This window comes from Hemicordylus capensis, chromosome 2 (genome assembly GCF_027244095.1).
Source record: "Hemicordylus capensis ecotype Gifberg chromosome 2, rHemCap1.1.pri, whole genome shotgun sequence".
NCBI classification, from domain to species: domain Eukaryota; kingdom Metazoa; phylum Chordata; class Lepidosauria; order Squamata; family Cordylidae; genus Hemicordylus; species Hemicordylus capensis.
In genome coordinates this window covers 253,810,018-253,836,316 of record NC_069658.1, presented here as the reverse complement: position 1 = coordinate 253,836,316, position 26,299 = coordinate 253,810,018, and the positions used below count along the sequence as shown (strand labels likewise).

The window sequence follows — 26,299 nt, the reverse complement described above, 5'->3', positions numbered from 1 at the left end:
CTACAGTATGTCACTGAGGGAGACCCCCCACCCCACCCCAGCATGGGGAAATGGTGCCACTTTGCCAAGTATCCCCCAATTTAAGAACACAGCGCACCTGAAGGAAGTCTGTCATGCCTTGCAGAAAAGCAGGGACCCCTGGCATGGCCACGGTGATGGTGGGGGACCCCACGCCGGCCACTTCTGCCATGCTGGAGCCTGTTGCTCCAAGGATGTTCCCCAACAGCTGAGAGAACTGGAGCTCAGCGGCAGCCGTAGGAGGCTGGCCTGAGGGGACGGGCCCTCCGGGGGCACCAGCTGAACTGCCCCCTGCTGCGGTGGTGGCTGTGTTGGTCGTGCCAGCGCTGGCCGAGGCTGTGGGAGGGGAGGCGGAAGCACTGTTGCTGAAGGTCGCCTGGCTGCTGACAGAAGAGGAGGCCGAGGAGGACGCCCCGCTGCCCTGAGCTGGGAAGGAAGCACAAAGATGGCTGCTGCGGCAAAGGGCGTGGAAATATTTGGTGTGCTGCCAGTCACTGCCAGTCACGAGCCACTTCAAAATGCCCCACCCATCCAGTCTCTTACCGTTCCCTTCAAAAGTGGGTCAGCCACATATCCCCGGTTTTGTTAGTGGTTGGCAAGTTGGAAGGAAGCACTGAACTCATCCCGGAAACGAGCAAATTCTCAGAATTCCCCTCACGCGCACACCTCATGGCTTATGTCTCTCTACTGGTGTCAGAGGAGACCCACAATCACAACAGCCACCAGTTCAGTTGGTGGCTATTCAGCAGTGGGCCTTTCTCAACAACTGTTCCTGAGCTATGAAATGCACTCTCTGCAGAGATGAGGGGCTCAACTTCTCTGTCGGCTTTTACAAGAGCGTTGGAAACTCATCTCTTCACCCAGGCATTTAATCTGTGTTTTAATTGTCCTGCTGATGTTAGTTCCTAATTTTAACAGTATTTTAAAACTCTTGTTCACCACCTAGACACTGGCTGTTTGACACCATATATAAGTGTAATAATAAATAAAAATTCCAACTTGTGCTTCCATTTGAGCAATCCTTCATTGAACCCCAAAATACAGACAGACTCTGGGTCTTCCCAATGCACTGCCCACTCACTCTGTAATGAGGTGAGCAGTGTAATATTTTCCCTCTCAAACTTCCCCCAAATAGGACTTTTCTCTATCAGCACTTTCTCAGGAAGCCATAGTACTGGAGCACATGTAAACCACTTTGAAAAGTCAGATTTAATAAACCCACATCTAGAGGGAAGAATTTGCCACCAGGGCTATCTGCACACTAGGATTCTAGACCTTATCGCTACAGGAAAATGCTTGAAAGTGTGTGTGGGCAATGCCTGCTGAAATCTCAGAAATCAAGAAATGGGCAATGCAAAATAAAATTATGCAGATGTGTGAGATTGGCATAATGTATATGAGCCACAGAATTCAACTGCTTTTGGGTGAAATTTTGATCTATTCCCCCACCCCAGTAGGCAGTGCAGGCTATCGCTCCCTGGTCCGATACTTACAAGTGCCAATACTGATTAAAATGGCTGCTCTGCACACCAACATGCATTGGACAGAGTGAGTTCCACACACCCGGTCCCTAACTGTTCTGGAAGAGCTTTTAAACTGCATACACAAACAGGGCCAGGTTCAGTTCCACTAAGTGATCATGACAAGAGGACTCCAGTACTCCCTTCCCAACACATCCCCCTGCCCTCCATTTTCCCCACCTACCCACTATCACTGGTTGCATGAGGAGCTGCCCTACCAACCCACTGATCATCTGGGCCAAGGATGCGTTCCCACCCATGCCAGGGCCCTGCAAGAGAGATGAGACAGGATTAAACAATACCAGTAGGAAGTAGTGGGCCCCTAGAAAGAAAAGCCAGCCCACCACCACCACCACCACCCTGCAACCCGCTACTGCCCCAGTCCTCACCCCTTGCCCTGGGGCCTGCGGTGATCCGGGGTGAGTGGGCCGCACAGAAGGAGCGGAGGGTCTGGCAATCACCACACGTGTTGGAGCTGCCTGGAAGCCTGGAACTTGTTGGCCTAGGACAAGGGAGCACAAGAAGGTAGGTGGGAACCTGGGCACTATCACCAAGCACAGTGCCATGGTGGGTGGGCAGAGATTCAACAGACAGTTTCTCCCCCCCCTGCCCCCCGCTTCAACTCCATGCAGCTTTTACCTGCGGCAGCTGAAGCAGCGGCTGCCATGGCTTGCTGCGTGATCTGATGGGCCACTGCTTGCATAAACTCTGGAGGAAGACTAGGGAGCGGCATGTGAGCAGCGCCACCTAGAGGAGGACATGGGCACAAATAGGGCCAGATAAGGCAGCTAGTAAACCAGTAGGCAAAACCTCCCCATTCCCCCCTCAAAAACCTCTGCCTGGCTATTCCAGGCTCCAAGGCCTCCATTCTCCTTACCCATTCCTTGGGCATGCCCTGGTGGTCCAGCGGACCCAGTCGATGGTGCTCCCCCAGAGCCACCCCCTCCCATCTGGGAACCGGAATCTGAGGAGGAAAATAAAGAGCAGCTCAAACCCCTAAACACGGTCAAAAGCTCCTTTACATCCACCCAGAAGTACCAGATATGCTTTCCAGTACATTCTGGTTTTGTATGAAGCAATTCAGAACATATGACAGGGTCACTGTTGCATTAAAGAAAACCCTGCATATTACACACTGGTTTCAGTAGCCGAAGTTTACCCACACACACACAAAACCCGCAGCCCTCGGGAGAAAGCCCAGCCATTCCCTGCTAACTGAGCAAAGAGGCACCTTTTTAGAGTGGTGATTCTCTTTATTGAGCAGGGGGAGAGCAACTGGCCCTATCCATCCCAGCACAGCATCCCTCCAGCAGCTGTTGCTGGGATCTATCTTATATTTCTTTTTTAGTTTCTGAGCCCTTTGGGGACACTGAGCTATTTTACTTATTTATTTATTTATCCATGTAAGCTGCTTTGGGAACCTTTGTTCAAAAGATGCATTTAAATATTCATCGTCATATTCCTCAGACCAGAGCAAACATCTTGTAGAACACAGATTCTCAAATGCAATCCTCCTCCTAAAGAAGCTCACTATCGACAGACTCACCAAGGCTAGCTCTCTCAGAAGCTATTGCCCTTGATAGCCAAAGGAAACCTCCATGTTCAGAAGCAGTATGCCCCAGAATACCAGTTGCTGAGGGGAGGAGCAACAGCAAGGGAGGGCTGTTTTCACACCCTGCTTGTGGGCTCAAGGAAGCCCCGGGTTGGCCATCACTGAAAAGAAGATGCCGGGCTAGCTAGATTTTTAGTCTGTTTCATAGGGCTGCTCCTACTATCATAAGAATGTTTAGCACTAATACAGCTCATTTAATGTCCAAGAAAGCCCTTCATAGATTATCTCGATCATCCTTACATTCACAATGACCTTGTAAGGTCAGTCAGTGTTATCATCCCATATTGTATATAATCGGATGCAAAGATTAAGAGAAGGTAGCCAAGGAGTGAGTTTGTGGCGGAGAGGGATATGAACCAGGTGCTTCTCCTGAATCCCTCTGCTTAACACCAGCTCCCAGACATGTATAATACCACAGGGAAACTTGACATCCAAGACTGGGCCTCAATAATCCCCAAAAGCCACAGCAGAGAATGAGGCACAGCCAGAGAGAGAGAGATCTTGGGCCCGATGTCCCTACAGCTTACCACGCCCATCCATTATGCCACCACCCGCCTAGGAAACCAATGCGAGAAGGGAGCCAACACCCTCTAGGAAGAGGAGGCTGCCCCTACCACCCTCATTCCCCAGCGGCTCACAACCTAGAGGCAGAACCTGTGAAGAGTTTACCTTGTATATTCATGTGCATCATGACCACTGGTTCGACTGTCTGATGCGAGATGCGTATCACACGGGGGTGGCCTGTCTGGGAGGCCTGCGTCTGAGTAGGGGTGGCTCCCGGGGCGGACGAAGGGGGCAGCCCCTCAGAGGGACGGCCTGGCTCGGCAGGACCGGAAGTGCCAGGCTGGGCAGCAGGAGTGGCTGGAGTGGCAGCAGATCCTTCCGCGTTGGTCTGTGAAGGACGAGCACCGTTGCCAGTCATGGTGACTGTGGTTCCAACATTAATCTAGGGTGAGAGCGCATCGTAGACAGAGGAATCGACCTCGCTGAGCCGGGCCGCCCGTGGCTTGAGAGCTACAGTCGCTGCCAGGGCCAGGACCTTGCGGGAGGCAAAAGGCTGCAGCCCCCATCCTCTCACCACAAGCCCGCAACCAGGTCTTTGCGCTGAAGCAGCAAAGGCAATCCACCCTCTACAAGGAAATTTGAAGACCCACCTCTTCACCCAAGCTTTCTCAGTTCTTTCAAATGGCAAGGTTTTGATTTGTGGGTGATTTTTAAATTGTTAAATTGTTTTTAAGTTTTTGTATATCTTTTAACTTGTTTTATGCTATTGTTTAACTGCCCAGAGACGAAAGTTTGAGGTGGTGTACAAATGTGGTAGGTAGGTAGGTAGGTAGGTAGGTAGGTAGGTAGATAGATAGATAGATAGATAGATAGATAGATAGATAGATAGATAGATAGAATCAGTCAAACTCTCACCTGGATGGGAATGGCAGCCTGCTGCAGCACCATGGGGGCCGTGTAGTGAGACATGGGCCGCACCACATGGAGGTGGCGGGGGGCGCTGCAGGAGAGGTTGCAGCGCAGGTCTGAGAGTGCCACAAAGGTGTTGCCCAGCAGGCGCAGCGACTCCCCCACCAGGTTGATAATTCGTTGGTCCTCCTCACGGCCCTCTGTCTGCAAACACAAAAGGCAATATACAACACAGTGAGCAGTCACAGGCCTCCAGTTTCACCAAGAACTGCACTAGCCAGGACCTTTATATGGCATCACTCATGAGGTGCTTAACATTTTACTCAGTTCAAAGAGTGTAATAGACAGGCCCTGAGGAAATGGCTTGCAATCTAATAGACAAGGCACAAAAGGAAACAGCGATGGGAGAGGAAAACGGTGTGTGTGTGTGTGTGTGTGTAACTTTTTTCAGATACAGTCACTTTTAGTAATACCTGGAGTGAAAGGGCTGGGTGCAGCTGATGCTCCTACAGCCCTAGTGAAGCTAAGCAGATGGGGATCAGACTACCGCCCTGGATGCGAAATTACTGGGACCTTCAAATCAGAGCAAGATACAAGTATAATATAGACAACCAAGAGGAATAGTCAACAATGGAGATTATTCTAGGAAGGAGGAGTTCAGCGGGCAGATGGTCCCAGGCAGGATAGCGGTCGCCCTCCCTGCCATCAGTCACCAGGTGACACAAACGATGTGGTCCAGTTCACCTGACTCCTGGGCTTCATTTCTCTCCCTCTCCTTCCCAATGAACAGGATTACTCCCCAAAGCATCATGGTTGTGAATGAATCAGGTCATTTGGCTCAATTAAAAATTAAGTTTTAAAATGTTTTGTATTGTATTTATTTTCTATTGCAATTCGTTTGTTCTGTGTTTCATGTTTTAATTGGATGTTTTTATTGTGTTGTTGCAAGCCGCCCAGAGAACAATTTGTTGTGGGGTAGCTAACAAATAAATGTTATTATTTCTTGTTACCATGTAGACTAAATCTCAGCCTTAAAATATGCAGAATCAATCATGCATTTGCAAAAGGGCCTTTTCTTGTCACTGACTGTGGTTGTTTTCGTCTCCACACAGTCAACATTAGGACTAGAGGCATCCAAGCAGCAAGTCATGCTTTCCAGATTCTAAGTACTGCCTGCAGAAAAATGCTGAAGCAGGGCAAAGAGGACCTCCAAGTGATTCTCCACTTGTGGGGAAAACCTACTGAAAAGATCTACCCCTCTGGAGGTGATGATAAAATATAATGCTGGTCACTGTATCGGTCTGCGATGATCAGTGACAGAGCAGGAAAGTTGTCGATTATTTCATTACCACGGCCCAAACCCAACACTTCTTACGTTGTTGTTGTAGTCAGCAGTGCCTGCGGTCCCCAGGATCTCCTCGTATCTCTGCAGGTAGGGCTGAAGCCTGCTCTCCACTCCACGGAGCTCTCCCAGCACCTCCACATACTCGCCTGGTGATGGATGGCTGCAGGGGAAGAGATGTGAGCACTCAGCTGCTGCTTAGGCCTCAGCACTGATCACCCGATGACGACATCACTGCCTGCCTGTGGCCTCCGCTCTGCACCCAGCCACCCAAACCTCCTCCCTCTCTCCTCAGACTTGCTCCTCGGTTGCCCGGCACAGCATTCCTTTTTCCTCCTGTCGGCCCTCCAGCCTCACCCCTTAGCAATTACTGCTCTGAGTGGGGAAGAAAATACCACCTAGCACTTGACATTATTTTCCCTCCTTACTTGGGTGCAGCAGCCTCAGGCACAGGGGGCGGCTCTGTCCCTGATGGGGGCGTCTCCTCCGCTGGCGTGGGCTCACTGGGAGGTTCGGATTCAGCCCCATCCATCAGCTCCCGCTCCATAGGGCTGGCAGAAGGTGCCTCCTCAGGCCCCGGGGCAGCTTGGCCGTTGGCACGTCCCTAAAGAAGAGAGGTGTGTGACGCTCAAGGCCCAGAAGTGGAGCCCGGCCCCACTTCCACATCCAGTTCATATGTAATTCCAAGTCAGAGGCTTCTCACCTCTAGCCGGTTCAGGATGCCCTGAATGTCTCGTAGCATATGCTGGGCCATGACGAGGCGGACACGAGGTTCACTCTGCAAGGACAGGAAAAGAGATGCTCAATATGCGCCCAAGGAACCCACCTTGCCATCATTCTCTTGCTTAACGAATAAAGGCCTCCTTCAGCGAGACTGACATGCTGATATGGCCTGCTCTCACCCTCCTTCCTGCCTAGGCCAACATGGCCTTGTGAGGCCATGCCCCTTCCTCACTAGGCCAAGCCCACTCCCCTCCTCAATGTCTGAGCTGGCCCACAGCAAAAACAGGAGACTCACAGACACATAATAAAAATAAGGCTCAAACCTAGGTCTCCAGCCACTCAAACCTAGGTCTCCAGCCAGTCAAGAGTTAATTTTCACACTCTCACTCCCAAAACAACAGACTCCCCTCACTCAGGAATTCCCTTTCCATCAAAGCAGGTGCAACTCCCTGAAAACCGTATCTAGCCCTGAGATTGGACTGGCAGGGATGTGGGAGCTGGACAGGTAGTGTTATCCTTTGGATGCCCTTCCTGCAGGACTTTAAAAAGTGAAGCCATCTCTTTTTCTGAGCTTTTGGCTGAGAACTGAATACTTTGTCTTCTGCACCATGACACGTTAACCCCTATTATTAACTGGACAAAGAGGCACCCTTCAAAGTGGTGATCCTCATTATATTAAAGAGGGGGAATGGACCCTGTTCAAGCACAGTACAGTATCTCTCCAGAGGCTATTGCTAGTGTCTACCTTGCATTTCTTTTTAGACTGTGAGCCCTTTGGGGACAGGAAACCACCTTCTCATTATTCTTTCTGTGGAAACCACTTTGAGAACTTTTTTTGTTGAAAGACAATATAAATAGTAGTAACAGTAGTTGTAAATACTCACTTTTTTGGCTTCTGTGTCTTTACTCATATTTTTAACCCTTTCACTCTATAGGACCCTTCCTACAGCATCTTTAGGAGTATTTCACAGCTTTTATTACATGTTGCCTTGGGCATGCTTTTTATCCAGAAAAGGCAACTGATTATTTTTAAAACAAAGACCCCTGAAATGTCTAGTGTGATCTTTCTGGGAACCACCAAGAATGAGCTGAACAGAATGCTGAACCCACAGACTTGGGATGCAATCTGATGGAAACATTACCACACTGAAATCAGGAGCGGGGGGGGGGGGGAGCGCCACTGTTTCAAAAGGCCTCATGTAGAAGTTGTTCCTGGTAGGGGAGGCCATTCAACTTGGCATTTGATCTATCAAATGTTGTCAGAAGAGAGCCACTGATTTCAAGCATAAATGTCTTAGAACACCCCCCCCATTATACTACTTAAGGGGGGCTGTTTTCTAGAACGTCCCAGAACCCAGTCCCACTATAATCACACATGAATACCCTTCATAGGAACATAGCTGCCATATAATGAGTCAGACCATTGGTCCACCTAGCTCAGTATTGTCTACACAGACTGGCAGCGGCTTCTCCAAGGTTGCAGGCAGAAGTCTCTCTCAGCCCTATCTTGGAGATGTCAGAGAGGAAACCTGGAACCATCTGCATGCAAGCATGAAGGTGCTCTTCCTAGAGCGGCCCCATCCCCTAAGGGGAACATCTTTTAGTGCTCACATGTGGTTTCCCATTCAAATGTAACCAGGGTGGATCTTGCTTAGCAAAGGGAACAATTCATGCCTGTTACCACAAGACCAGCTCTCTTTCCATCCCACAGAAAATACCATGGACTCTGTGGTATGCCTAACTGACAAGCACTTATGCAGAATTGCCACCATTCTGTCTTAAAATTCCTGGCACTTAAGTCTGAGTATTTCTGACAATGTGCAGATTTCCTTTCGGGGGTGAGATCTTCAAAAAAGGAATTAAGTGCAAAGTGTCCATGAGCAAGTACAGAGTGCCTTTTCTTTAAAAGGGAATACTTCTTCACCTGAGCCAAAGCTGAAATCTGGTTCCTGCACCTTACCCTCACAGAGTGCCAGCAGTCCTACAGACACTGCACTGCCTGAGAAGTTTACTGGGGGATATTTATTTACTTATTATATATACCGCCCTTCCAAAAATGGCTCAGGGCCCTCAAAATAAAAACAATTAAAATCAAAACTAAATCATTTAAGCATTAAAATCATCAAGATTAAAATCATTTAATATCAACATTAAAATTGTAAAACCATAAATCTAATTAAAAGATTTGGCAGGGAGCTTTTAGAGAATTTGAGAGACCAACAGAAGTGTACATTCCGTCTTCTGAAATGCACCCTGGAAAACAGTGTTAGCCCCTCAGTGAACCAGTCCTGCAGGGAGCAGCATGGCTGACACTCCCAGCACACCTACATATGCATTATGCCAGTGATTCCCAACCTGGGTTCCTTCAGATGTTGCTGATTTGACCACAATAAATTAGAGCTGGGGATGCTGGGATTGTAGTTCAGCAACATCTGGAGGAACCCATGCTGGAAACCACGGCATTATAGTGTCAATGATATTGTTCCCACATAAAACTCTGGCGAGCAAGCAAGCCTAAGTCTGTGCCATTAGAAGGAGAGTTTGTCTTTGTTTACTTCATGCTTCCTCTCAAGCCTATTGTCCCTGTTCAATGATGCCTTCAGAAAACACTAGGCCATATACATTCATGGGGATGGGAAAGAAAGGATGCCCTCTAGAGAGAGACGTAAGGCAAAAGGGTGCCTGCTTCTAAAGGGGGCAGGCACCTCATGTGTGGAAGTGCATGAACGGAGGAGAGAGACTTGGAACTTTTGCTGGGCGAGGAAGGGGGCGGGGGTCCTTACTCCCTTATAATGTACTACCATTTTTAAAAAGAGATAAGACGGCAAAAAAGAGGGAATCTGAGGGCACCTGAATCCTAGTTTCGGATAAATCCTTTTTCCAGGGCACTTTCTGGACTCTGACAAACATTCTTGATTTAACTAAATATTTGACTCGGGTCAAATAATTTATTGATCAAGGTCCCTCTTCTAGAATTCACTTTCCATCCTATCAACACACAGAGGCTACACTTGAGCAACATTTCTAGCCAATTTGGGCAGGCATCACTTTTAAGATCTGTAAACTCATCAAAATGACTGCCAGCACTTTTCTTTTTTTTGAACAGTTAAGCCCCCGAAGAAAAATCAAGCATCACTAAGAGCTTACTGAAATTCTTATGCCCCCGCCACACCAAAAACCTCTCAAGTCCCACCCACCCCCAGGAGATCCTCCAACCCTAACCCAGTCAATACCAGTTTTTCCACCCCACTTGTACCTGTATGGGAGCCTGGTCCATATTTATATGAACGTCCACAGACGATCCATCGCTCTTTGGAAAGCAGGGGGTGAGAAAAGGAAGAGACAGGGGGAAAAAATTAAAAGAAAAAAAATGAAGAGGGGGATGGGGAAGGATGGAAGAAAAACAAGAACGAACAAAATGGAGCAGAAGAAAGGCAAGGAAACCCAGGAGACCAAAGGACCACCTCTTCAGGGGGTTCCACCCCACCCCTCAAGCACTCTTCTGATATTACACAGTAAATGCAGATGCTGCCACCTCAACACGTGTGCACCAGTAACATCTAAACATATACTGGACTCCGTTTTCCTCAAGATTCTCTCGACTGAGACATGTTTTATTTTACACTATTTAAGTATCACTGAAGGCTGTGCATATTCCACAATAAGAAGAAACAGAAATGCTGTGCCCAGCCAATCCACCAAATTCTGCTCTGAATTCTGCAAAATTCAGTCCCATCTAAATCATGAGTATTCACATAATTTCATGGGGTTCTGCCAGTCACAAGAAGAGGTAACTGGCTACGTAGGGCACCAAAATCCCACCTACAAACACTTGCTGCCTTAGCCACTCCTTTAGCTTCTGGAAGTTCAGTTAGCTGCACATACACATGCTTTCAAGCACCTCTTCACAACCATGAGGGCGAGAAACTTGCTTATTTTTAATTTCAAAAAAAAAAGAAGAAGAGCTGTAATTACAAGAGAGTTGAACACCATTCTCTTCAGTCTTGCAGAATCGCAGCACGCATGCACGCAGTGCTCAGGCTCTCCCATAAGGATCACAGGGAGGAGAAGCAGCCTCCGCAACTAGCCATGATCTGAAAAGAAGTCTCGGATGCCTCCCGGCTAGTTTGACTTCCATGCCAAAACACATTAAAACTCAAAGTTTTGAAAGCTGGCCTGGCACACTTTGGCAGTAATCGCTAAGGTGGTGGTTCCTGGAACAAGCATCCCAAGAGACCTTGTCCCCGGACCTGAGCCTTCTCACGAGGCAAGAGCCTGTGTAATTTCAGAAGTAGTCCTTGTGTCACCTCGCTGATACCCACGCCACTGCCGTTGCCACCACCCCAAAGTCCAGGTAAGGCCGTGCAGGCTACCCAAAAGATCCAGCAAGACAGAAACCCCAAAGAAAGCTCAAACACCAAGATGTTTGCACCCAAAGAGACCCTGGACAGGTACAGCTAAGGCTGCTACTTCTTCCTCCAGCTACTGGACATGTATCTTCCGGGTGCAGTGGGAGAGAAGGGCAGCTGTGGCTGTCCAGCCCATTTCCTCACGCCCCCTGGCCCCCTGTGTGCAAGACTCCTGCTAGCTGAAGCAGGTGAGGAAGAGGGTGGACAATAGAACCAGGCAGGAAGAACCACAGCTGCTTTCTCTCTCTCTCTCTCTCTGGGTTGAGAGATGTAAAGATGCACATCGGAGGTCTGGGGTCAGAAGTGACAGGCTTAGGTGGAGCACACCATCCCCCCACCCCTGACACCACTGTGCACAGACACAGAAAGTAAGAGCGCCAAGCTTCCAAGCCCCAGCACACCTCGGTGCCCCCTCTGCTGGCATGACCTGCCCTCTGCATAGCGTAGCATCAGTCCGTCCGTCCCCTTTTTATTGCGCAGGGGCTAGAACCATTGGGGGGAGGAGAGGCAAGATACTCCCCCTTCCCCTGCACTGCAGCACCCTCTGACTAGAACTCACTTGTGTGGGTGGCTGCGGGTCCATAATGCTTACTGGTAAGTTGAAGGTTCCCACCATAACATAGCTGTTGGCATTGCGGTCGTGCACGGTAGGGCCCGTCCCTCGGGGGCCTGCGCCGTTGTGAGAGACAGACGATGAGCCAGCTCCAGAGGGACCCCCCAAAGAAGGTGACTGTGTCTGGGGAGGGGCACGTTCCACCAAGTGGATGACTTTGCCTCCAACATCTGGAACAGAGACCATGAAGACAAAGCATACATGAAAGTGTCGTCTGAGTGACTCAAGCTCTCCCACACAGCACAACACCACCACATTCATGTGCACAGAACAGCCCAAGATAACTGACTAGTCAAATTTCCCCACACCCCTTTTTGGCGGGCCCTTAACTTGTAGAATAGCTAACTCCCACTTACATACGTCCCACCTTACCTCCAAGTAATTCAGAACAACATATGCAACATTTATTGAGATATGAATCACCTTTTCTCCTCATAACCACCTCAGTGTCTTGGCTCTTCGTAATCTCTGAATAGTAGCTCTCTCAGGGGTAAACTACATATTGCATGTGCATGCATGTAACACATCACAGATGGATTAGTGGTATGTGCTTTATCACTTTTCCTACCTACCATTTTCCAGCTCAAAATCACCCACCGCCAAGCTATTCTCCCCAGACACAAATACACATCTTGGAAAGTGATTCCAGGTGTGTACTTGCAAAGGTAAACCCAAATCTGGTGGGGGAAAGCAGCTCAGGGGGCAATTCTGAGCCAAAAAGATAGCCAGCTGATAAAGGGTTATGCTCACTTCTTCACTTCCTCCCTGCCAAGGAGGGGCAAAATCGTAGCCCCAAAGCTGCCATTAATTAAAAACAAACAAAAAGGGGTTAGGCTCCTACACATTTGTATGTAGTTGGGAGCATATCTGAGTAATTGACAATTATAAATTATAAATTCAGAACAAACACAGTACAATGCTTCCATTTAACTCCCAATTGCTCTTGGGAGGACCACACCCCATGCCCCCGCTTTAAACAAAACCATAGCACAGAAACATAACAAACAAAGATGGACCCACAACAAAACGTTGCCGTATATTCCTGGTGTGCAAGTCTTATCTGAGTGTGGTGAAAATAACAGAAGTTAGAATAAAGACAGGAAGTAGTGTCACTCTAACTTCTTACTTCATATTATCTTACTTCAAGTTTTGTTTTTTCTGCATTCTGAGGTGGTTTTTTGTTTTTTTTAGCAGGATGGGGGAGGCACTGGTGCTCAGTTCCAGCTCCTTTTCAAACCCCTTCCCCCTCAAAACACAAAGCTGTTAAATGGCTTGTGAGAAAACAAAGGAGTTGTGAAGACCATTCTGCCTCAGAAGCAGAAGGGTCTTGAGGGAGTGTTCTTCAAGCTGATAAATTCCCCACTCTTTTTGTTTCAGCCTTCCTCCTCCCCTTCATCATCACAGAGTTCCATTACCTCTGCCACCTGCTTGTCTGTTAACTCAACCGTCTGAGCCCATGGATATTCTGTCCCACTGACTAACATGAGGCAGTCATGAGAAGACCTCTTAGGACTTTTTCCTACAGATTATTTGAACAGCGACATATCTGCGGGTCACCCTGAGTCTTCCAATAACACCTACGTGCCTGCAGATGCTCTAGTTATCCATCCATAAAGACTTCAAATTTCAAAACTTCCAGAAATCTTATATAGATACATGCAGATGTCATTCGAATCGTACTTCTCAGCACACTTCACAGCTTTAATTATCATGTCTTTCCCCCATGCTAGAACCCTTCAGATCATAGGAACATAGGAAGCTGCCATATAGTGAGTCAGACCATTGGTCCATCTAGCTCAGTATTGTCTTCGCAGACTGGCAGCGGCTTCTCCAAAGTTGCAGGCAGGAGTCTCTCTCAGCCCTGTCTTGGAGAAGCCAGGGAGGGAACTTGGAACCAAAATGCTCTTCCCAGAGCGGCTCCTTCCTCTGAGGGGAATATCTTACAGTGCTCACACATCAAGTCTCCCATTCATATGCAGCCAGGGTGGACCCTGCTTAGCCAAGGGGACAAGTCATGCTTTCTACCATAAGACCAGCTCTCCTCTCCAAGGAGGAGCGACTGCTTGGTGCCCAATCCCTACCATCTCCAGGCAGAGCCGGGAAGGACTCCTGCCTGGGATCTTGGAGAGCTGCCAGTCCGCTGCCAGTCTGTGCAGACAATACTGAGCTAGGTGGACCCGTGTCACCCGACTCAGAATAAGGCTGCTTCCTAGATCCTCATCCCACCCCCTCCCTTACCCAATGCACCTGACCCACAGCCTCCTCTGGGCCCCTCACTCACTATATTCTTTCAGCTTCTTTTCATCTTGCAGGACTCTGCCTTGATAGATGAGACGTTGCTTTTCAGAGGGGATGTTGACTGAACCCGCAATGTGCTCTTTGAACTCCTTCACTGTGATCTGCAAAGCAGAAGTAAAACTGAAATGGTCCAGGAGGCAACACTCCAACCTTCCTCCATCCTGCTAGCCTCAAGCGAGTCTTGGACTAAGGGACCATCTTGCTCCCTTGACAAAGGGCCTGGACAAAGGGCCCACAGAGAAATAATAACAAATAACAAATTGGGGAACAGGAACATGAAGTATTAATACGATACAGCTATTTCCTTTAGGACAGACACCTGTTTGAACCAGCAACAGGAAACATGCCTTGAAACTTATATTTTGTTATGATGTTTTGAAATATAATATTTCTGCATGTGGTATGATTGAATGAAGCCATGGCCAGGCAGAATTAGGAAACTGTATATATATATTAATCAAGTGGAAACCATGTATGTTAAAGAAAGCTAAGGAACCAGAAAGAGACTGGAAGTGCAAATATCAGAAGAGCATGTGGCAGACGTGAAGATGGTGCTTGGTTACTTATGAAACATGTTCTGGACACTCAGACTGGGGGGGGGGGGAGAGAATATGAGAGATGATGCCATTTGGGACCAACCAGAAAGGTCACCCCACTATCGCCTCACATCCTCGGCCAGTTTAGACTACAGATGGAGTGGAACTTCAGTCCCAGCTGCAAGGTGCTGCAGATGTGAAGAACATCACCCAACTCTGAGAAGTATGAACCCTGACTTTCCATGCAGCGCCTGAACAACATTGAAATGGAAGGCAGTGAAGTGTGGTGGGTCAGACTGCTCTAACAATAGAGCTGATTTGTTAGTTGGTAAGCTAAGGCATTACGTAGTGGGTGAATGTGTATGTACCTGACAAAAATAAGTAATAGAAACCTGAACTGTGATATTGCACTGAATTTAAGTTCATATTTCATTTGGGGATGCAAATCTCCTGATCTTGTGTTATTTGGGGTGGAAACCCAGATCCTGCCAAACAATAAAACAGTGTCATATTCAATGCACCATTTGTGGTTTGCCTCTCCATTTCAGGTGGAAGATCCAAGTTACATTCCAATCCCTGGATCCAGAGGAGGGTCCCTTGCATCTACTCCCCTGCCTTTCCCTGTACCTATTAACTGATCCTTTCTCTAGATCAGGGCTGCTAAACTTCAGGCCTCCTGCAGATGTTGGCCTACAACTCCCATAATCTCTGGCTATTGGCCACTGTGGCTGGGGATTACAGGCTGGGAGGCCAAAGTTGAGCAGGCCTGCTCTAGATCCACTGCAGCTCAATTACCTCTAGGCCCAGTATCCACTCCCCTACCTGGCCACTGTAGGCAGGGGTTGCCTGAAGTTTAGCTGCCCCACAAGTGGACTGTAACCATCTCCACCACTCAGTTGTTAATTTTTCCATTTCCTCTCCTCCATTTCACTAGACTCCCCAATTACAAACCCTCTGGGGAAAGGTGCCACTTCTGTTCAATATCAGCCCACTGTTGACACCTGAGCAACGTTAAGTAGCAGTGGTGAAAAACTACTGCAGAAGAAAAAACTACTGAGACAAGAGAGGACAAACCCAGCTCCATTGAAGTCAGTGGGAGTTCTGCCATTGCAACAGTCACCCATGTATAGCAATGAGGATTTGTGGCACGCTGAGGAAAGAGCAGGACTCACACCAAGGAGTCAAATTATCTGGGCCAGACTGCTGCCTCCCTCCATCCAACAACCTTGACCCGCCCCCACCCACCCATGAATTTCCAGAAATACACCCTCCTAACCAACCTCTAGGGATGTGCACAGGAACCGGGCGGGGGAGGGCCGAAGCCGGGTGCACTTACCCCTCCTGCTGCTTTCCCCCACAGGCGTCCAATTTTAGTAAAGCCCACTGCGGCGGCAGTGTATCTCCCTGCCGCCCCATTGCCCCCATTTACAGGAACTACCCAGAAGTATCTGGCGCACCTATGTGCGCTGGCGCAAGCATACGTACGTTGGGCAGTCACGTTGGGCACGCGGGTGGGCTTGACATGTGCACGCCTGCATGCAAAATACCTCCGAGTAGTTCCAGTAAATGGGGGCAACGGGGGGCAGAGAGGTACGCTGCTGCCCCAACGGGCTTTACTAAAATCGGACGCCGGCGGGGGGAAAGTGGCAGGAGGGGTAAGTGCACCCTCCCCCGCCCTTGAAGCTGCGCCCCCCTGCCTTCGAACTGGTGGAACCACCCACCAGTCGAACTGGTTTGGAGGCCCATAAAGGGCTTGTGAACCGGTTCCATGCACATCCTCACCAACCTCCTCTTTCAACTGCTTGACCACAAGAAACTAGTTGAAAACTGTAATATGCCCCAGTGAGAATAGTATAAGCACAGGCTTGCCTGCTGGCAGTACGTGAAGCACCACACTGCAGGTGCACAGAGGAGCCATGTCACTGGACACAGGAGAAGCGTGGGAAAGATAAAGCAAGAACACAGAAATGGGGACAAAGAAGGAATCAACAGGAACAGACCATGGCATGCAGGAAAGAGAGGTAAGGGCACAAACCCACACTCTAGACTTGACATGTGGCAAAATTTGCCCGAAATGGTGGGTTACAGCTGCACAGAAATAGCATCATGAACCCACATCCTATACCAGAGTAGGGATGTGCAGAATTGGTTCATGATCGAACTGAACCACCACAGACCAGGCTGGTTCAATCGCGAAGTGCTCCAAACTGCTTTGGGCTGGTTCATTGAATCAGCCAGCCCAGCCGATCTGTCGACTGAACCAGTCCACATACCCACAGTTCGTGCACACCTCTACCAGAGAGCCCAAGGAGATATGATTTCTTATGGCCCCCACTGTGCTAAATGCAGCCACCTCGGGATCTCAGGCACCTTTTTATACTACAGGGCATGCTCCTTCACACTTGCTACTCTTTCAAGCAACTCACCAAAAAAAAAAACAACAACAAAAAAACACCTTTTCCCCCAGTGGCCCACAGGCTAGTCTTGTCTTCCACATACTGGTCCCTCCACACAACTCTTTTTCCTCTGGGTTGGCAACTAGGGTCTAGATTTGGCTCGGGGGCCTCCACCTGCTGATCCTCTAGCCTAGCCCTTCAGGTGCACAGGCCTCCACAGAGCCCGCCAGTCTGTACCCCAAGCAGACACCAATGCCCTGCCACACTGACAGCAGGGCAACACAGCAGCAGCAGTACAAGGAAGGCTCCTTTGCCAACCACCTCCCAGCAGCAACCCCGTGAGGGATGATCACCTCTTCCTCCACTGTGAATGTCCTGGTCTGAGAGTCCAAGGTTTTCACCATCACCTCAAGGTTCTCCAGTTCTGCCATGGTGCCTCGTCAAATGCTCCCTCAGGCCTCCTGTGAGAAGAAGAAATGGATGAACTTGGTTCTTGGAGCCTATCGTCAGAGACCTAGCATTCCCTGCAAATCTGGAGGTAAGAAAAACCAAAGAGATTGCAGGAGGGTGGCAGAACAGAACACATTTGCACTATTGCTGTTCAAATGGATCTTGATATACTATAACGGAGCTTGACAATTGTGCCAGCTTGCCATGGCACCTGGAAATCGAAGCATAGTGTTTGAGCCATGCAATTGGATGATGTGATCAGCAGGAGCAAGGGAAGCAGGTAGGTGGCTCCCCACTTCTCCTGGTCGCACTGGTCCCTCACTTGCCTGAGCCGATGGACGTGACCAGGAGGAGGAGTGAGCAAGCAAGGTAGGAGCAAGCAAGGCATGGAGTCTGAGAGGAGAGCTGGTCTTGTGGTAGCAAGCATGACTTGTCCCCATAGCTAAGCAGGGTCTGCCCTGATTGCATCTGAATGGGAGACTTGATGTGTGAGCACTGCAAGATATTCCCCTCAGGGGATGAAGCCGCTCTGGGAAGAGCAAAAGGTTCCAAGTTCCCTCCCTGGCAGCATCTCCAAGACAGGGCTGAGAGAGATTCCTGCCTGCAACCTTGGAGAAGCCGCTGCCAGTCTGTAAAGACAATACTGAGCTAGATAGACCAATGGTCTGACTCACTATATGGCATTTTCCTATGTTCCTATGTCTGCTCACCCCCACAGAGCAGAGGACATTACTGAGGGAGCAGTGAGTCCACGCCCCACCCCCATGGAACAGAGGACAGTTTGGCTCCTAAATTTTTGGACTGGCTCCTAGAACCAAATAAAATTTGCCAAAGGCTGTATTATAAGGAAGACATCAGACATGTGCACACATATTTATGTAGTATATAACTGGACTATAATATGAAAAGTATTATCAAGTCTTGAGGAACAGATTCTGTAGCCAAAACATATTCTTGTCTGAATAAAGGAATACACATGCTGATCAAACAAACAAAACTGTAACCCTGTAACATTCATGTATAGCAAAGGAGCACCTGGCTCAGTGGAGGCAGTATTGTAAAGCGTGGGCTATATACATCTTTTTGATGCTTCCAAAATGAACAAGCTAGCATGTTTCAAAACCTGGCTAAAGGCTGATTAGCACAGGACTAGAGCACTGTCAGCATTCATGGTTCGGAAACCATCAGCTCAATTTGAAAACCTAAGACGACTGGAGCACTGCCTGCATCTGGAATGCTCTAATGTGTACATTTGAGGAATCAAATCTCTCTACTCAGTCAGTCCTGATGAGTTTATTTTCTCAGTTTTTCTCTGCATTTTGATTCAGGGAAGCAGCTCTATTAGTTTACTGCAACAAACACAGAAGGGAGCTTTGTGGCACCTACATCTGCTTGTCTTTTATCGTGGCAGAAGCTTTCACAGAATAGAGTCCATTTTATCAAATGCAGGAACAGAACAGATTTTATATATATCTGTTCTGTTCCTATATATATATAAAATATATATATTTTTAAAAAACCACTTATATACACAGAAAAAGAAACTGAAAAGTAAAGTCAAGAGGCCACAAAATGCAAGAGGAACAGCCTGTGCCATTGCTATGCAAAGCTCAGCTGTACACAAGATAAGCACAAATCTGAGCTTTGCACAGCAATTGCACAGGCTGTACCTCTTGCATTCCATGGCCCTTTGGCCTCACTGATTACAACTTTTATCTCTGTATCTGTGTACGTACATCTCTGTCAAGGGAGAACTGCACTTCATGCCACTGATGAAGCAAGCTCTAGGCCACAAAAGCTTTTGCCACAATAAATCTGTTCCTCTGCTTTGTCATTTTCCCTCCCCTTCATCTGTTGTTCCCTTCATCTCAACATCTAATTTTGTATTGTACACAATTGCTTCCCCCCCCCCACTTGCTTGCAACTATATACAGTGCCACATTCACTGACGTGCCATATAATAAATGTATGCCTCTGTAGAAAGATCTAGCTTTGTAGTTGTTGGTTATATTATGACAGGCTGAATTTAGATCAAATGGAAATCCATGATTTGCCATTACAAGAATGAGATTCAGAGAGCCATAAGCTCAAGCACTTCCCCTCCCCTCTTCCTTGTGAAAGAGGGGAGGGGAAAAGAAGATGTGAAAGCTGTCAAATTCATTTTAAGAACAAACTACAGTTCCGTGTTACATATTAACTCAGGAAACTGTGATTTAACCAACTAGAGACAGAACAAGCTGGGGTATCAAACCACAATCCAATCCTGGTTTACTATCTCAGCTAGTTTCAGCCCCAATTAATTAACAAGTCACAGTTCCTCAAGTTTGTGCACAATTAGGAGCTGTGGTCTGTTCTTAAACTGAAAGCTTTCACTCTATTCCTCTCATGCAGAGAAAAAGAGAGAGGAGTAGCAAATGAACCTGTACTCTCCAAGGCTCGTTCTTGTAACAGGAAACCAGTGCCAGTGACTGTACCAGTACCGCCAGTGACTGTTGCCGGTGTCTATTTTATTTTTAGATTGTAAGCCCTTTGGGGACAGGGATCCATCTTATTTATTTATTATTTCTATATGTAAACCACCCTGAGCCATTTTTGGAAGGGTGGTATAGAAATCGAAGAAATAATAATAATAATTATTATTATTATTATTCTCCTGGGTGTGCCTTGGAATGTGCGTCCCAGAGCCCAGCTGATTGGCCGGGCAGTGGACGCGCCTGATTGGCTGAGGCACACCCAGTAGGATTGGTTGCTGCAGCGGCAGCCCAGAGGTGACGGGCCCAGCCCAGCCGCAGAGGCAAGGCCCAGGAGTGGGGAAAGAAAGTGGCGGGGGGGGGGCAGAAGTGGCAGTGGGGAGGAGAGGTGGCTGGGCCCGGAAGCAGAAACTGGGGCGGGGGGGCAGGGGGAGAGGTAACCGCCAGCCCCAAAGGGCACACAGATGCTCTGTGCAGGGTCGGCTAGTTATTACTATTTCTTCGATTTCTATACCAAAATAATCATTCTATACCAAAATAATAATAAAGCAAAAATCATAATTATTATTACTACTACTACTACTACTTCGATAGAGGGTGGCTGGCTGGCTGCAGATTAGAACAGGTTTTGCGAGGGAGGAGCCAGATCATGATTGGTCTCAGTCAGGCTGAAGGAGGGGGGGCCTGGCTTTCCAACCTATTCTCTGATGTGACACTGGCTTGCTCATCACTATATCCCCTCTCCACTTAATGATGAACAAGTGAAGCTTTGCCATTTTGTTTATTTCTAAGAACTGTGACTTGCATTATCTGAAACAACAGTAACAAAAGCCACATACGGCAATCTGTTCCTCTATTCCCCTTCTTTTCACCCAAGCTTTCTCAGCTTCCTAAATTGTGGGGTTTTAAATTTCTGGTTTATTTTAAAATTCAAAACCTGATTTTAGGATTTTTAATCACTGTAATTGTTTAATTGCTGTTTTAAAATGTTTTAAAATTGTTGTTATATTGTTTTTTAATTTGTTTTAGGTCTTTACTGTTTTAGTGGTGTGTTTTAATTGTAAACCGCTCTGAGCCATTTTGGAAGGGTAGTATAAAAATCAAATAAATACATAATAATAAATAAAGGATTTTAAAAGGCATGCCACCGTGTAAAATCCCCGAGTCCACAGGTCCAAGTTTTACTGCATGCCTTGAAACAGGAATAAGTGTCCAGAAAATATACACATTGTTTTATACAGGGTGTGTGTGTGTGTGTGTGTGTGTGTGTGTGTGTGTGTGTGTGTGCAAAATCCCTCCTCTAGCTGTGAGGAGGCTGCCACCATCCACTTTTATATGAACAGATTCACCCTTCCAAGGGAATATTCTGGGAGACTGAAGTGGAAGACCTCTCCCTACAAGAAAGGCTTGAGCAGTCTTAGGCTTTCAGGAGCGTGTGACTAGGGCAGGACCCAATAAGGAGTGACACACTTTAATAAGAAAGATTTATTAATAACTGGATAAGAAAAACTATAGAAGCATCAACAATCGCCGCTTCCATTCAAGTAACACCCTTCCCCAGGAACTACAAGAACCATGCAGTCAGATCTGAGCTCTTAAAAATAAATTCACTGATGTATCTAGCTAAACTGGTCCCTACCCTTCCTACTTACTTCCAGGTAAGAAACTCCCAGTAGATTTCCAGCCCAAGGCTGTTAAGACTTCCTTTGTCCTACAGCAGTTGCCGATAGGAAAGAATTGAACTCTAACATATATTCCTCTATCGCAGCCCTGCACAACGTAAGGCCCAGTGGCCAGATTCGGCCCATGGGTACATTTTTGATGGCCTAGGTAGCCAGCAGGAGCCCCAAAATTTGGCATTTGTGTGGGGCTGGAAAGGTGCCCACTAACTGAGCAAGTGCAGTGCTTATTTTCTGTCCACTGTTCTTGGTTAAATGCAGCCCATGGAGGGAGGGAAGAACACAACTAACTAGTAATTGCTTTAATATTTATCTTTATAATTAATTTTACTGCAATAATTAGTGCACTGAAGATTGACTTCAGCCCCACCAAACAACATGGTTGTTTCTGGCCCCCTGGAACATTTGAGTTGTGCACCCCTGCTCTATAGGCCGTTGTCCAGTAAACCCTGCCCCTCACTCTGCATCAAGCCACAGGGATTTGTTTCTCCCAGGCTTTCTTCCTTATTTGGAGAAGCCCACTCACCAGACAGTTACTCTAATTGAGGCCTAGTCCGCCATCAAGTCTGATTATCACCACAAGCTATACAAAACCTTGCAAATAAGTCTACATTAACTACCAATCCACAAATATTTTCACTAGCCTACACCTACCTTTATCAGTCATTTGTGGCCTAGAAGAACTAACTTGTAAAACTTCCCTGGTCACCTGGAGATAATTCTAACTTGCCACAGTTGATCATATGAATGGCTGCAACCTTTACATTTACACTAAACACATTCCACGGAGCCAGTCCTAGGTGGGACAGGCATTTCAAATTTCTAAACACCAACCTCACATTTTTTTCTTAGGAGAAGACTTTTCCATTACAAACAAAATTGGGTGTAAAGACAACCGCACCCTGGTGATGATGCTGTTTCAAGATCCTTTCTCAAGTGTTTTTAAGAGTTCATATGTTCTCCTATAAATGTCCATAAGATCTTCATCAGAAGTTCTCAAAAACCTCTGAGGAGCTAGATTGCTGAAGACTCTGAATGTGTGTCACATCATAGGAGGAGACCTATAGCCCCCTATGAGAAGACTGTACAACAGTGAACTTTGAAGTTCTTGAAATAGCATCATCACCGGGGTGCTGTTGTCTTTACATTCAATTCTGTTTGTACATTTCACACCTATTACGCACTATAGAGTTCTCCTGTTTGATTCATTGTCGTTCTGTGCATTTTATGTTCTGCAAGTATTCTTCCTCACATGATTTATTTATATTATTAAGTTCAAATGATTTCAGTAGTTTCAATATAGTTTATATTTATATCCATTTCTTGTTCCTTGTTTTTGTTATCTTTATTGGATCTATCAGATCGTGTTTTATCCTCAGCTGCCTGGAGAAGGGGCAAGGCAGAAATGCAATAATAAAATTATTGTCTGTGATCTTCCTCCCTGCAGTTGCAAGCACTGAGCCATTTTTAAATCCAGTTTATAGACCACTCCCCCTAATGGACCTAGACACACATTTCTGTCCCCAAGGAACACAACGTCAGGAAATTATTTTTTTAAGAGGTAAAATGGATGTCAGTATTTTAGACACAGAAAAATTAGAAGTAGTTTAATTCTGTCCATCTCTCAACAAAGATGGAGAAGAAATAAACTGCAAAGTGTCCTCCAGGCCAAGCAACTGGGAAGGGCAACACCCCCCAGCTCATAAACTGCAAGTCACAAATCGTTCTGGCACATGTTCCTCACTTCCCAACCTGCTGTACACCTTGCACAATATTTTTTAAAATGCATCACAACAGGGAGCAAGAAATATTGAAATAGCTCAGGGTGGCACAGCTGAACAGGCATAGGCCTGTTACTTGTTGCCTTATCCTTCTATCCTGCCCTTTCTCCAGGGAGTTCCAAGTAATGTACTTAAGGGTTGCCTCATTTTAAGCTAAGCCGCAAGACAGTGACTGGCCCAAGAACAACCAGTTCACACCATGGTTAAGTGAGGATTTGAACTTAACATTTCCCAGACTGATCACTCTAGCCCCTACATACTACTGTTATCTCCTTCACTGTAAACATTTTAATTATAAATGCCTTGGCATGGAGATCTAGTTTTGCTTTGCTTTTTTACTTATGTTATTCCGCATGTATGGCACTAGATAATTACATAGCATATCTGAGGTCTGCTGGAAACCAACTCTACTCACTTTCTCTCAAAAAAAGCTGACTGTTGTGAACATCTGTATCAAAAATAACCACCTTGAGCCATTTTTGGAAGGGCAGTATGGAAATAAAATAAAATAAAATAAAAAATAAAGTTACCTGGAACAAAATCAATTGCTACTTGAATGGGAAAAGCAGGAAAGAATACAGCATTAACAGGCATAAAGAGAAGTCACTCTGTCAATCACAAAAGTCTAGCAGGAGAGAAATTATTTCTCTGTGTAAACTGCCTTGAGCAATTTTTTGGAAGGGCAGTATAGAAATCGAATGAATGAATGAATGAATGAATGAATGAATGAAATCTTCCAAAATGCAACCCCCTCCCCGCAATCTGGTTACCAACACATAACTACATATAGTTACGACTACAGTCTCAGGGTTTGGCCTGAAATTGCAAGCTTTTTGTCTCCTTCTCCATGTGTTCAGAAAAAGTACATTCTCAGGGTAACTGGTCAAAACAAAGGGGACAGGATATGTTTTGCTTTGCTTGGTAACCTCTGCCATCTGTTCTACCAACATCCCCATGTCCCTCAGTCTTCCCCCGATCTGTCAAGGTGTCAGCCTTTGCTTACAGCACATCCCTCTAGGCTCCACCTCTATTCCTTTAGACTCCAACCCTCAGCTCAGAGGGTCTCAGGCAGTATTCCCTCTAACAGGGATTCCCAGATGTTGTTGACTACAACTCCCAGCATCCCCAGCTGCAATTGCCTTTGCTTGGGGATTATGGAAGTTGTAGTCAACAACATCTGGGAAACCCTGTTAGAGAGAACACTGATCTCAGGATCTGAGCCTCAGATGTGGTTAGTCTATGTACAATACTATATACAAATGCCACAACCCAAACCTTCCCCAGTTTGGGAGATAAAGACCCCCTTTCCCTTCTTCCCTCCGCCCCCCGGACCCAAATATTATTTTTCCAACCTGGCACCCGTCCTTTCACTTCCCGTCAAGAAGGACCCCGTTCCAACACAAAACTCCTACTTCCGCTCCAGTTCATGCAGCTTCCGGTCAAATGAACATCCGTCCAGAAGCAGATGTAAGTGACGACGGCTACCACTCACCAGAGAGATAGCAAAAGGCTTCTGTGACACACATAGCCTCAACTTCCGGTAAAAATGGAAACCCGCCATTGGCCGTGAAAAGGGGCCCTGAGCGGCGTCGCTCTGACTCTCGGCACCTCAATCTTATACTGTACTGAAAGTTGAATCATTGATCGGAAGTGCTGATATTATTCTGGGCCACAGAGACAAAATCAAATTGCGTCGCAATGATTATTGAAACTTTTCTAGTCCACACCCAATTTATTCCTTGCATTGGACATTCCTTTATTAATGTCCAATGCAAAGTCTAAAGGAGTCTTAACCATAGATACAAAAACGAGAGCGACGCCACTCCGAACCATAGAGAGCCGTGATGCATAACGGCTTTCCATTTTTACCGGAAGCTTAGATTGCGTGTCGCACTAATCTATATTGCTATCTCTATGATCCAGTATTTTTCTATTCCGATACCACTCACTTGCTTTGTCTCAAGATGGCGGCACTTCCGCTTCCCTCGACTACAGCAAGCAAACGGGGGTCCCTTGATTACTGGATTGTTGCGCTTCTTTTTCTTCCTCACAAAACGTCCCCCTACTCAAAGTCCACAAACTCTGAAGCGGCCGTTGAGGGCGAAACCGCCACCGGCTTCGCGCCTGGAGCGTCTCCTGCCTTCTGCGTCGCCGCGGTCCCTTGCTACCCACTTCTACGCATGCGCGAGTAGCCCGCTAGGACCCCCTCAGTACTGCTTATTATTCTTCTATCTTTCCTTTCCCTTTTATAGTTGTCTAAAAGAGTTCCTGCTATTTTCTAGCAACAAAGCCGTTGGCTTCCTTAGTTAATATTTGTTCTCTTTATGCGACTGAAAGTCATTTTTACTGAGGACAGCATCTGGAGCCACAAAAAAATATCTTAGTAATTTAGCCTTCGTTCGGAGCGCAAAAAGAGACTAGAATTTTACGCCTGCGCACTATTCACTCAACATAGGCAGGTTTTTCCTGTGACGCAACAGAAACTGTGATTGGTGGAGCAAGAAGATTCGTAAGAGGTTCTGAAACAAGCTTGCCCGGAAGGGGGCGGACCTTGAACGTTGAATCCGTCGCGTAATCCCTGGGCGAGACTCGCTTAGTGAGCGTGCTGAAGCGAGTTTGTCCGCCATTATGGTTACAGGCACAAGAGGTCTCTGTCCGCCATGTTTGTTTAGGATTCAATCCCAAAACAGAGCACATATTTTTGCCGCCATCTTTGTTGGTTCTGTTTCGTAGCAACTGCTGAATGAATGGAAACGCTGCCGCCTAGAGCCATCTGGTGAGGCGGTATAGAAGTATGAAATAAAATTTGGCAGCCCTAGGTTCCTTTCTGCTTTTCATCACTAAGGAAAGAATGGGCATGCGGTTGCATTTTTAACAAGGCCTACATTTAAAAAAATTATTTTAAATCCCTTAGCTAGATATTTCTTCTTTTGGAAAAAATGTGGCCTCAGCACTTCCTCTAGTCAGATTTGAAGTTTATGCAGATTTAAACCAGTTGGCATGCATGATTAAATAACTGCTTTGTGATTTTGTTTTGT

General features: G+C 46.9%; 1 protein-coding gene across 6 annotated transcripts in view; it reads right to left on the bottom strand.

Moving 5' to 3' along the window:
- Positions 1-25,689, bottom strand: part of BAG6 (BAG cochaperone 6) — a 40,145-nt gene extending 14,456 nt beyond the window's left edge. Inside the window, exons 1-15 of one of the 6 annotated variants that reach the window (XM_053303589.1) lie at positions 25,211-25,689; positions 17,234-17,341; positions 13,932-14,049; positions 11,597-11,820; positions 9,885-9,938; positions 6,609-6,683; positions 6,334-6,509; positions 5,939-6,068; positions 4,570-4,767; positions 3,820-4,096; positions 2,416-2,502; positions 2,178-2,285; positions 1,928-2,040; positions 1,723-1,807; positions 98-444 (exon numbers count right to left, since the gene is read on the bottom strand). In XM_053303589.1, coding sequence (XP_053159564.1) covers positions 98-444; positions 1,723-1,807; positions 1,928-2,040; positions 2,178-2,285; positions 2,416-2,502; positions 3,820-4,096; positions 4,570-4,767; positions 5,939-6,068; positions 6,334-6,509; positions 6,609-6,683; positions 9,885-9,938; positions 11,597-11,820; positions 13,932-14,049; positions 17,234-17,311 — 2,070 coding nt within the window. In that variant the 5' untranslated portion in view covers positions 17,312-17,341; positions 25,211-25,689. Of the gene's footprint in view, positions 1-97; positions 445-1,722; positions 1,808-1,927; positions 2,041-2,177; positions 2,286-2,415; positions 2,503-3,819; positions 4,097-4,569; positions 4,768-5,938; positions 6,069-6,333; positions 6,510-6,608; positions 6,684-9,884; positions 9,939-11,596; positions 11,821-13,931; positions 14,050-17,233; positions 17,342-24,613; positions 24,769-25,210 lie in introns of those variants that run through there. The other 5 variants (XM_053303593.1, XM_053303591.1, XM_053303590.1 and 2 more) reach the window with 5 other exon arrangements.
- Between the last annotated feature and the right edge of the window lie 610 nt (positions 25,690-26,299).